The following is a 13,076-nucleotide window of genomic DNA, read 5'->3' on the forward strand; positions in this document are numbered from 1 at the left end:
AAATGACATTCTTTTGTGGTAAACAAAACATTTTATTCAGCAACATATAAATGAATGCAATACAGAAAACTACTTGATGTAATTGAAAGCTTAGAAAAATATCTATTCTGTGCATATCATCATTTCTGAAGCTTGTGCCCCTTTTAAAACCATTCGATAGTCAAATTGCCACCCTCTAAAATAGCACTCGCATAAGTCTTATTAAAAATAGAAAACACATTTGTTTCAATTGAAGCAGATTTCATCCTGTCATTTTCTTGTAATTATCTAAACTTTAAACTTTTGCTAAGTTTGCACAGATAATTATGTGCAATGAAAAAATAAATCAAACTTTACTGTAAAATTATATCTCATTTAGGTGAACCATCAATGAGATACAAAGTTTGTTTAAAGGAAAGCAGAAAACATTACTAGTTAGCCTCAAGCTGCATGTCCATTAGAACCTATAATCTTGATTTTATTTATCTTAGGATTCCCTGTAGAATCTGTAGCATCACACTAATGTGTATTACCAATAGCTTATTGATGAATATTGTACCAGTCCACCAGTGCCCTGTAGTCCAACATGCAATTAATAATAACTGCACATGTTAGAGAAGCTGACATCTGAGAAACCAGCTTTCAGCTGCCATTCCAGGTGTGACTGATGCTCATGTGGAAAGGCACACTTTCTTGTAAACAGTTTTTCATATTAAAGTTTGAATTTATAAAACAAATAAGAGGACAATTTATTTTTAAAGATTTATTTATTTATTTGAAAGGCAGAGTTATAGATAGGCAGAGGCAAAGAGAGAGAGAGAGAGGTCTTCCATCCACTGGTTCACTCCCGAAATGGCCACAACAGCTGAGCAGTTCTGAAGTCAAGAGCCAGGAGCTTCTCCAGGTCTCCCACGTGGTTCCAGAGGCCCAAGCACTTGGGCCATGTTCTGTTGCTTTCCCAGTCTATAGCAGAGAGCTAGACTGGAAGTAGAGTGGCCAGGACTAAAACTGGCACCCATTTGGGATGCCGTTACTGCACAAGGCGTCTTTACCTGCTATGCCACAGCATTGGCCCCTAAAAAAAAATAATAATAAAATAAATAAAAAAATTTTTTAAAAATACTGCTTTGGTGAATTTCAGTGGTTGTCAGAATAACTCATCGTTTTGTTAATATCATCTCTGCAGGATAGATTATTAACCCATATTCACGGTGTTACCCATCAATTCTAAATTTAAGATAATAATATCAGCTAACATGATAGCACTACAACCTCTGTGTTCTACTAGAGATTTTACACACTGTTTATTATTTAAGAGCAGGGACTCCGCAACCAGACTATCTGGATTTAAATTCTGCTTCTACAGATTGCTTCTTGCTTCCAGGTTTCCCTTAAAAAGATTATTGTTCCTCAGTTTCCCCACTGACAAATGTACAAACTAATTGTACTTACCTTGGTGGATTATGGTAAGGGCTAATGAACTAAGAGATGCCAAGTGCCTGTTCAGTAAAAACTGCTCAGTAAATGGTAGCTGAACTGGTAGGTGTTTTTTCTTTTCAAGAGAGAAAGTGATATTTAGAGAGATTAGGTAGCAAAGCTAGATTTGAATTTACTGGTTTGAATTAAAATAATTTGCTTGTTCAACTGTGCTACATCCTTATTCCCCTGGAAACAAAAAGTAACCATCTCTGAAAATAGAATTTGCTAATTAAAAAAACCTTTGCTTTCTAAAATTTTGTATAAACAAACAGTAATGTATCTCTCTGATATGGAGAGTTGGGCCTTATTCCTGACACTTGTTTCTGAGTTAAAATGTGATTCTCGGCCCATGGTGTCTTGACTGAAAGAGTGATCTCTACTATTAACTCTTTAGCGGTGCTCTCTGATACATTAAACCACATGATTCATAAATTAAGGTTGTATATATTTTTTAACTTCCTACACATCTAATTCTCTGTATATTAATTGGTTTTGATTTAGGTTGATGCTTCTACTCAGAAAAGTGAAGAAAGTGAAACATTTGATGTAGAACTCACGAAAAATGTCCAGGGATTAGGAATTACCATTGCTGGTTACATTGGAGATAAAAAATTAGGTAATTTTAAAATTAAATACTACTTTAATTTTGGCGATTGCCTCTAGTATCTGTGTCTTATGAAATACTACATTAATATTCTTTTTTTTTTCAGATAGAGTATAGTGGTTGAAAAATTTCTTAGGAATAATTTAGGTGACATATTTAAGGCATAAAACAGTTGTCCTATTCTGTAGCCTACGTTTCTGCTAGAGATTTTGTTTCTGTGGCTTGTTGAAATATATTTCTCCAAAACAAGAGCTTCATTTGAGAGTAAAGGATGGCTATTCTTTGCTTGTGCTGTGCAAAATAAGTAAAAAATAACCTCTTTTTAACCTTAGAACCTTCAGGAATCTTTGTAAAGAGCATTACCAAAAGCAGTGCTGTTGAACATGATGGAAGAATCCAAATTGGAGATCAAATTATAGCAGTAAGTTTCTCATTTAGTAATAACTGTGTTAATTTTCACCTTTGCATTTTATATTCTCCCAGTTTACTTAGTTTTGAGAACAAAAATAACTCTGTGCTGATTTAAGATTGCTTTGGTAATGTGAAGGCAAGCTGTCATAATTACTCTGCTTATTATATTGTGGCAATAAAATAGAGCTTTGGATAGAAACTTTACAGACCTCAATTCTAAAGGGGAGTCCTCTTAATAATTTCTAACATATCCAGTATCTGGGTGTAATGAATTTGCTACATTGATAATGCATTTGTACTGTACTTGCACAAACTCCAAAGGTAAAGAGTATCCACCATGACAGTTAAGGTACTCAAATCTGAATTGGGATGTGTACATGTTCTTGTAATCAGTAGAATATTATTGGTTTCATGACGGCAGCTCCTTTTAGCTCTAAGAATATATAAAAATGAGAGAAACATCCAGTTAGTCTTCCAAAGATCAAGCTGTTATTGTTATCTTGGTAATACCAGTTTCTTAAAGCATTTGGTTACTTCAGGCTGCGTACAGTAGAATGCATCCTTCAGTTCAGCATTGAGTGTTCAGTGAATACTAGGCTTCCCAAACTACTCCCCGAAACACAAATGTAAGAGACCCTTTACCAAGAGCTTCCTGGTCAGATAAATTTTGGAAAAGCTGGATATAAGAAAGTACATTTAAAGTTCATAGAAAAAGGAATTGAGAGAGAAGTTTATTTTGTTGCAAAATTTTCAGAATCTATGCATATGAAGAACCTTCAAAAATTCATGAAAAATGCATATTATGAAAAAAAGCTATGGATGAATACCAAAAAGTTTTTGCACCAAAACCTTTTATTCCACTTTACATTTATTTTTTAAGTACCCTTGCATACAGTTTTCTTGGAATTCATATTGCACATTAAAAAATTAAAGATTCTGAGAAGTCCTGCATTAGAGAAAGCCATTTACCCCTGTTCATTATTTGCTAAACTTTGTGACTATGGGATCTTCCTTTTCCCAAACCACAGTCTTTGAAGGACACCTTGGGGGATGTTGACTGATTTCAATATATACTTGCTTAAGCTTAATTAAGTATCTTGTGTTTGCTCAGGATCTTAATAATAGTACGAAAGCATGATATTAAGGTAGATGAGTCCTTGTTCATTGCTATTGTTCACAATACCCAAGACCTGGAAGCAGCTCAAATGTCTATTGATGGCTAAGTGGACAAAGAAAACGTGGTGTAAAAGAGTACTACAAAAAGTTCACAGAAAATGAAATTAAAAATTAGGGTGGGTGCTTGGCCTAGACAGGAGGACACTGGTTGACATACCTACATCCTACGTTGGAATGCCTCAGTTTGATCCCCAGCTCTTAACTCTTGCCTCCAGATTCCTGCTGGTATAGCCTCTCAGTTGCAGTGGTCATGGCTCAAATGTTCAGGTTCCTGCCTCCCACATGAGAGAGATGAATTGTGTTCCTTGATGCTGTTTTTGGCTTGGTCCAACCGCAGCCATTGTGGGCATTTGAGGAGTGAACCAGTGGGTGGGAGCTCTCTTTTTCTGTTTCTCTGCCTCTCAAATAAATAAATATATACATAAATAGTTTTTTTTTATTTGACAGAGTTATAGACAGTGAGAGAGAGAGATTCAGAGAGAAAGATCTTCCTTCCGTTGGTTCACTCCCCTAATGGCCACTACGGCCAGCGCTGCACCGATCCGAAGCAAGGGGCTGGGTACTTCCTCCCAGTCTCCCATGTGGGTGCAGGGACCCAAGCACTTGGGTCATCCTCCACTGCCCTCCTGGGCCACAGCAGAGAAATGGACTGGAAGAGGAGCAACCAGGACTAGTACGCAGCGCCCCAACTGGGACTAGAACCCAGGGTGCTGGCGCCACAGGCAGAGAATTAGCCAAGAGAGCCATGGCATTGGCCACATAAATAAATTTTTAAAATATTTTAGTCCAAATAGTTTAAAATCCATTCATAAAAGGGATTATAAAAAGTTTGTGAAAAATACAAATCATGAAAAACTATGCATTAATTTCAGTTTTGCATAAAAATAAGTTTATAATTCCCATTTCTGTGAACTTTTTGAAGTGCCCTATGAATGTACAATGAAATGTGAATTTTTAAAAAGAAGAAAATCCTGTGTCTTGATATGCTAAAATATGGATGAACCCTGAGGACTTTATGCTAAGTGAAATATGCCAGTCACAAAAAGACAAATACCATATGATTCAATTTATGTGAGGTTTCTAAAATAGTCAGACTTATAGAAGCAGAAAATACAATAATGGTTACAAGGATTGGGTAGAGGAGGAATGGAATGCTATTATTCAGTCAGCATAGTGTTTCAGTTTTACAAGATGAAAAAGTACTGCAGATCTTGCACGGGTGTGAATGTATTTAACATTACTGAATGTATCTTGAAAAATGGTTAAGATGGTAAATATTATATTGTTTTCTACCACAATTTTAAAAAAGAGAGAAGTCCTTTATCTCTGCCTTTTGAGTCTACATTGCAACACCTTGCCTCTTCTTGGGTTTAGTTCTGGGGATTGTCTACCTATGCCGTCTGTTCACCTCTTGAAATCTACTCTAAAGATCAAGTTGAGCTTGCAACCTAATCTGTCTGTATGCTGCTGATGTGTTTTCTCAGGATATCTCTATTTTACCATCCTGAGAAAATTAACTACTGTGTTTTTTAATCAGGGAAAAGAGAGGGAGAGAGAAGGAACAGAAATAGACTGTATATCCATAACTGACTCTGGTTTGTGTTCAGTTTAGTAATGTTAAGTATATTCACAGTTTTCCATTTATTACCACAATAAATTTTAGAACATTTTCATTACTTTAAAAAGATACACCCTATTTACCGGGAGTCAACACCTCGTAGCCTCAGCTGTAGCAGGCATTTGGGGAGTGATCAAGCAGATGGAAGATCCTTTTCTGTCTGTCTCTGTCTCTCTGCCTTTCAAATGAAAAATGAAAATAAATAAGACAAGACAATTGAAATCCAAATCATCAAGTTATTAAAGGAAAAGTGCATTTTTCCTTTATGTAGTTGGATATGAATAAAATTGCTGTTAGGTAAACACATTTTTCCTCATTGAACCTTCATTTTTAAAGAGTTACACAATAAAATCTATTGAATATGAAAAACTTGCAGCGTAGAATACATTCATTAATTTTATGTTAGTTTTTGCCTTTGAGGTTTAATCAATATAAAACTAGAACATAGTTTTAAAACTTCCTCATAGATACCATTATTAATAGTTTGTGGTTTAAAATTCAAAAAATTTCTATGTATTTATATTTAAATAGTATCATATTGTATATGTCCATACCTTTTTTTACTTAAAGCAGTGCTTGGGTATTATAGTCACATAGGTACATAGAGATATATTGTGATTAAGTGGCCTTATTCCTGGACAGTTATGTTGTTTATAGTTATTATTATAAGTGGATTGTTTTATAGAACTTTATGTGTCTTCTCCTAAGGAGTAAGACTGGAAAGATTTGATTCAGTTTTCTTGCTGTAATTGTTTATTTAGATTTGTGTTTTGCTTATTTTGCTGCTTAGTACATGTGATTACTCTCATCAACTAGGATGTTTCAAGTTAATTTGATAGGGAGAGAATGTACTGGTAGGCTTTCCAAAATTTCTCTGACAACCTCTTCTGTTGCCTTCTCACACTTCAGCACGCTGACAGTTTGCCTGGGGACGATCGATTTGTTGGACAAGGAGGACTTAGTGGATATAATCTCAACAATTTCAAAAAACTCGTTTATCGACTGCCACTTTTAGTTTTTAAATGGGAAGATTCTTCTCCTTCCCCTGGAGAAATCTTAGCAAGCTCCATGATGTAGGTTATTCTTAGAGAATAAAGTATCATACAGTCAGTCAAAATCCTCAAACACAATCTGAATTTTGCAATTAAAAATTTTCCTATGTTAAATAGTGTCCACATTGGCACTACTCCCCAGGCCTTTTAGAAGTCTGCTGTGAACTGATGACTTAGAGGTTGAAGTTATACCACCCGGCCTGTCTTTCCCCACCTATCTTCCACTGCCCCTCCCCAACTTCTTACCATGCCTTCTGACCTTTGAGTATAAAAGGTGAGGGCTGGAAAAGAAGGATGGAGGATGGGACATTTTGTCTTTGAGTGGTGCTGTTGTGAGATGGCTTTGTACTGACTGGGCTTAGCAGGTACTTAAAACTGACCATTTCACAGGCAGGCATTGTGGTGCAGTGGGTTAAGCTGCTGCTTGATTTGACTACATAATATATTGGAGTGCTGGAGCAGCAACTCAGCTTCCAATCCAGGTTTCTGCTAATGCGCCTGAAGGCAGTGGAAGGTAGCATAAGTACTAATGCCCCTGCCCCACAAGTTGGAGACCTGAATGGAGTTCCTGGCTCCTGGCTTCATTTTTTTTAAAATGAGGGGATATTGTTTGGTTTTTACGAAAGTTTATTCTTACAGACTGGACAAATTAGTCTTGCAAATAAAGATATTCCTTCTGCCAGCCTTCAATCTGGCCGTACACAGAAGTTCTTCCAGGATACTGGTGTAGAGACTTACGTTTTCTTTGGTTTCTGGTTTTGGTGCAGTTTTTTTCTGTGTTATTTTAGTCTTTCCCAAAGGGACACTAGCAGGGTGCCAGTAGAGGGAAAAAAGAGAAAGCCAGACACATGTGTACAAGGTACCTGTAGCTCCAAATTGTCAGACGAGATTTGAGGATGCCACAGAGTAGGAGATCCTTATGTATATCATAGGTCTCTAGAGTTTGATTGAATATGTCCATTGGTAAAAATAATTACCTGTTTCTTTCTCTGTCTCTGTGCTGCTCTCTCCATATTTTATGTAGTATAACCTATATATATTATATTTATTTAAGCATAAAATTAACATATGCAGGATATATATGTGGATATACATGAGGTTTTAAAATGTTTAATTGGAAGTTTCATTATATTTTTCCTCTGTAGTAATGGTGCTTTATCCTGAAGACTACTATCTTGATCCTGCAATTCTCATTCATTCCAGAACTGTGCTTAGAAAAACTGGACACCTTCAGAACCATTTTTTTTTGAAGAATTATTTTATTTATTTGAAAGACAGAGTTACAGAGAGAGTCAGAGAGAGAAATCTTCCATTCTGCTGGTTCACTCCCCAAATGGCCGCAACAGGCAGAGCTGAGCTGAACCGATCTGAAGCCAGGAGCCAGGAGCCTACTCTGTGCCTCCCATGCGGGTGCAGGGGTCCAAGGACTTGGGCTATCCTATAGTGCTTTCTCAGGCCACAGTAGAGAGCTGGATCGGAAAAGGAGCAGCTGAGACTTGAACCAGTGCCCATAAGGGATACCGGTGCTGCAGGTGGGGGCTTTAACCTCCTGCGCCACAGCGTCAGTCCCCTACATAGCCACTTTATAGCCATTTCACCATTCTAAGGAAATACCTGTGAATTTGAATTTCAGCATTAAAATTATTATTCTACTTTCCAAATTGTTTTTATCATGATCTTCTGATGTTTTTAACAAGAAAGTGTTATAGTCTATGTTTATCTATTTGCAGAGGTAATTTGCTTTACAAATACATCTCTGATATATAAGCCCATGTTGGGGGGATATCTGCTGCATGGGTAACACTATGTTTTGGTGACACTACTGTGAATAGCAGTGACATGGGGGCTGTCATTGAAACATGCAGTCATAAACCACATAATTATAGAAAGTGTTAAGTGAAAATCCTGAAAAGTACTACAGGTGGAGGGGGATGGGCAAAAAGAGCACTGGCTGAGTGAAGGACATCAAGGTCGTTTCATTGTGGAGAGAAATGTGAACCTAGGTCTGATGTAGTGGAAGGTGTTTCCTAGGTGAGCTGATAGACCAGGCACGAGAGAGGGCTGTCCATGGAGTCCAGGCTGGAGAATAGCTTGTAGGTCAAAGGAATGCAAACAAATCCTCTGTGTCTGGAGGGTAGAGGGGGAGCAGCAGCACCGTGCAAGATGTGGCTGGGGATGGCAGTGGTGGTGATAAATGGAGGTGGAGACAGTGGGCATAGGAGATTCTAAGGCATGTTGAGGATGTAGAGCCTTGTCCCAAGGAATGCTCAGCGGAAGGTAGAGTTGGCATGATAGGATCATATCTACTACTTAGGGAAGCTCACAGGAGCATTTTCAAATATCTTGTTATTTGAGACCTAGACGCATATTTTTGGAGTGACAAAGAAATAAAAAGGAAGGCAGTTTCAACATCCTTTGTAAAGGCAGTATAAGTATGATTTTGGAATGTGTCAGTGGTCTTGGTTGATGCTTTCTTCACTGTCTTCTATGCTTTTATCTTGCAGAGTATTGATTTCCCAACTTGACTGTGCATCGGGATCACTGAGAATAATAGAATATTCAGAAAGGAGTAGGAGTCTGGGCCACACCATAGAACTATTGGTTCATGGTTTCTAGAAGTATCCCTGTACGATCTGTATTAAACAAAACAAACAAAACCCTCCCAGATGATTCTAGTGCATTTAGGTTAATACCAGTCCCCAAATAGTTGTTGGAGTATTCTTGCCCATACCCAGTTAGAGGAATAGTCATTGTCGATTCTATTCACGTCAATTAGCAGCAAATATGCAGTTTGTGGATTAGTATTAGGAATATCTATTTATTACTTATCGTATCTTGTTATCACAGGTAGATGGCACAAACCTTCAGGGTTTTACCAATCAACAAGCAGTAGAGGTGCTGCGCCACACAGGGCAAACTGTGCGCCTGACACTAATGAGGAGAGGGACAAAGCAGGAGGCTGAGCTCACGTCAAGGGACCACAACACAAAAGATGCGGATTTGTCTCTTGTTAATGCCAACATGAGCAAAGGTAATGCCAGATTAATCTGCTTTTGTTAGTCTTTTACATTATTCAGATTTTTTTCTAACTCTGAAACCTTTTTTAAAGGTTAGTTTTTACCCTCAACTATTCATTATGAGCCAGGTAAAACAATGGAGCTTTAATAAAGTCAAGATTAGCTGGAGTGAGCAAAGTGTCCATTAACAATGCATAGACTTCTGAATAAAGCAGATTTTTTATCCTATTCATTTAATCACCTTTTCTCAATTGGAAACGGTACGGTTATTTCCATTTCTGTTCCTGCCTTATGTTGGGTGTCATTGCAGTGTTCTCTCTTAAGAGGATGCTGTTTTACCTGGATTATTTATGTGGGCTCGTGATTAAGCATCCGGCCTATCCTTGAAGGAATCCACTTAACTCTGCTTTCAGAAATATCATTTATAAGCTGTTGGTACGTGAATCTCTTTACAAATTAATAAAATCTCCATGTAGCTCACTGGCGGAAGAATTTATTGGTAGAAGTCAGGCTGTTGGCTGGGAAATGCTGTTTTATATCTAAAAATGTGGACATTGTACTCTTTTTGTCATATGCTAATACTGCAGTACTGGAGATAGGAAGCAACTCAGAGGGGGAATGTATTCCTGCTCTGTCCAGTAACAGGGAAACTTTCCTTAAAGTACTCATTCTTATTGAGAGTTTATCTCCAAAAAAACAGACTCTCATCTAGGGGAGCAAATAAATGTACTGTGCTTAGAAAAATTCATATGATTGATTAAATTAAAGTCATAACTACTAAGAATATTTTTATTTTTAAGAAAATTATGAAAAAGATGAAGATTCTTCATCTTTGAGGAGAAATACAAGCATATTACCAATTGAAGAAGAAGGTAAATGATTAGAACTTGATAATGATGTTCTTCAGTGTTTCTATAGAGAAATTATTGTTGCAAATGTGATTAAGCCTTAGGGTTATATCATAAATTACTAAAATAGGTTTAAAAAGAGATGTTTATAAATGCCTATTTATAGACATGAATGTTATTTAAAATAGCTTATTTATAGCTAGTATATTATCACGCTGAGTGAATATATTCTTGCATATGTTTTTTTTTTTTTTTTTGCTCTTCAGATTTATTTATTTTTTTAAAAGACAGAGTGACAGAGAGACAGGAGAGACAGTGAGAGACAGAGAGGTCCTCTGTCAACTGATTCACTCCCTAAATGCTGCAACAGTTGAGGCTGGGCCAGGCCAAAGTCAGGAGCTTCAAACTCCATCTGGGTCTCCATATGGATGGCAGGGGCTCAAGTAGTTTGCCATTGTCTGCTGCTTTCCCAGTAGCATTAGCAGGAAGCTATATCAGAAGTAGAGTAGCTAGGACTTGAACCAACACTCCAGTATAGGTGCCAACTTGCTGCACCACAATGCCTGCCTGTATTTTGGTCTTCCTGACCAGAACCTTTTAGTAATAAATTAATTATATATGAAGGTACTTTTAAAAGTTTATGTAAAATATGTATTATGAAGAAACCATAAATGAATTTCAAATTTTTTGTACCATAATAAACTTATCTTTTAATTCCATTTTTTCCACAGACTTTTTGAAGTATCTTCATACATAGTTTTAATTTAACCCTCTTATTTTTGTACAACAGATACCTTTCTACCTTACTGAACAAATAATAAATTATAAAAGGTTTAAAAATAAACACAGGAGGCTCTTATAAGTATCAATTCTAAGGAATGAAATTATCCGATTTGGGGATGCCGTCTCAATTTTTTCAGAACTTCTAAGTATTAATATTGAGAAGTTGGTTTGGAAAGTCATTGTATAGAGGTGTTATCATACCTTTCTGAGAATTCTTTGGCAAAAAACCTGAGATCCATCAAGCAATTTAGCAATATCTCAGTAAATTATTTTAATATGTGATAATGCCAGAATGCTGCCACCATCATCTTATGCACTGTGCCGTGTGCTTCCTTTCCCAGTCAGATTGCCTTAAGTGCTGCGGTAACAGACTCACTGAACAATGTCCACCACTGATCTCTTCCATGGAATTCTGACCTGTAGTAAATAATTATACTGAAACTTGATAGTTATTTTTAGTTATTTAACCTGTAAGGAAACTTCAAGTGTTTGTGGAAAATAGTCTTTAAAGATGAACTTGAATTTGTGCAAGTGTTTTTTAGAAACTACGCATTCTTTCTGAATTTAACTCTGAAGAAGTTATTTTGGAGAGAGGATAGTCTTTTTTTTTTTTTTTTTTTTTAGTTTATCGTTTCCAGAATCTCAAAGAGTAGGCAAATGTATTTTATTAATGTAAGGTATAACAAGTCTTTGCCTGAAGTGAAAAGAAGTTTCCTTAATTTCTGTCTCTCTCAAAAAGGAGATAGCTAAATCTGAATTTTGGAATACTTTTTAAGTTTCAAATTTGAATATTAAAAGTTAATTTGCCAACTACTGTCTAATAGAGATTTTTAAAGGAGAATCCTCATGACAGTGATGATGAAATATGCACACCTTTGAATGTGACTTTAAAATTCTTCTCAACAAGCTTCTAAGCTAGGCATTTTAAATATTGTTTATATAATTTGCTTAGTGTTTTTTCTTTCTTTTTTTCATTTCTCTTATGGTAATTAGTGATATTTCAATCACAGGCTTTCATTTTAATATACAATCTCAGTTTTTCATAGTTTCTTAGTTTTTTGTATTTTCTCCTTGTACACGAGAGTTGAATATATTACTGCTAATTTCTTTGGTTGGTTTATCAACCTAAGTAATAACATAGTCTTTTTTCCACCCTGAAGAGTGAAAAAAAAAATGAAAGAGAGAAGCAGACCTGGAAGGTGACGTAGCTTTGTGTCGTGGTCACCAGAGAGCCACTAAATGAATCCAGCAGCAACCCAGAGTCCCCGTTTTTTCAGATAAAAGTTACAAATTATATGAATATTTGGTGGAAATCAAATTAAGATTTATAATATATCTATTAAAAGAGAATAATATTGAATGTGCAAATGATAGAGTTGTAAATTAAATCGTTAAAATAAGTATAGAACTTGGTAACTTACATATAGAGTCTAACTCAGTACAGCAGGTAGGTTTCTGATAAGAGCATCCTGATTTGGAGATTTTTGCAGTGTATTACTAACTTGACTGCCTTAACTGTTTCAGGGTCTGCATTACTGTCAGCCGAGATAGAAGAACAAGAAGATGCACAGCAAGAAGAAGCTGCTCTGCTCACAAAGTGGCAGCGGATTATGGGAATCAACTATGAAATAGTGGTAGGCTAGCATAGCTTCCGTCCTATCCGAACTTGTTACGGTGTTTGATCAGGAAGCTCGTGGCGATAATGAAAATAATCACGGTGTAAATGAGATCATAGAAGGAATGGGGTGGCAGAGAGAAGAATTGATGAGCCTTGTTAGTGGGGGCCTAAAAGGCTTTTCTGGGCTAGTGAAATATAAATTGGCTTTTCAAGGGTTAGAAAGATTTCATCTAGGATGGGATTTCTAAGTCACAAGATGTTGTTTCTGACATTGATCTTGCAAATATTATCTTTAAGTTTTGAAAGAACTCTTTTTAAAATGAAACTGTATTTCTGAGCTCTTACTCCCTGTTTCTTTAACTGTAAAACAGGGAGTGAATTAGATATCTTCAGCATACCTCCTGATTTTAATATTACAGTTATTGGATTCTCTGGTTCTCTATGGATTCTGTGGGTAGTTGCCTAACATTCTTCATTATTGATTAAAACAG

At 36.3% G+C, this 13,076-nt stretch overlaps 1 protein-coding gene across 6 annotated transcripts in view; it reads left to right on the forward strand.

The window, feature by feature from the left end:
* Nucleotides 1-13,076, forward strand: part of MPDZ (multiple PDZ domain crumbs cell polarity complex component) — a 181,011-nt gene that overhangs the window by 69,339 nt on the left and 98,596 nt on the right. For all 6 annotated transcript variants that reach the window (XM_062208253.1, XM_062208256.1, XM_062208258.1 and 3 more), the window contains exons 9-13: nucleotides 1,960-2,074; nucleotides 2,395-2,483; nucleotides 9,167-9,350; nucleotides 10,137-10,208; nucleotides 12,492-12,601. In XM_062208253.1, the coding sequence (XP_062064237.1) occupies nucleotides 1,960-2,074; nucleotides 2,395-2,483; nucleotides 9,167-9,350; nucleotides 10,137-10,208; nucleotides 12,492-12,601 (570 nt within the window). The remainder of the gene's footprint in view (nucleotides 1-1,959; nucleotides 2,075-2,394; nucleotides 2,484-9,166; nucleotides 9,351-10,136; nucleotides 10,209-12,491; nucleotides 12,602-13,076) is intronic.

The sequence above is a fragment of the Lepus europaeus genome, chromosome 12, assembly GCF_033115175.1.
Source record: "Lepus europaeus isolate LE1 chromosome 12, mLepTim1.pri, whole genome shotgun sequence".
NCBI lineage: Eukaryota > Metazoa > Chordata > Mammalia > Lagomorpha > Leporidae > Lepus > Lepus europaeus.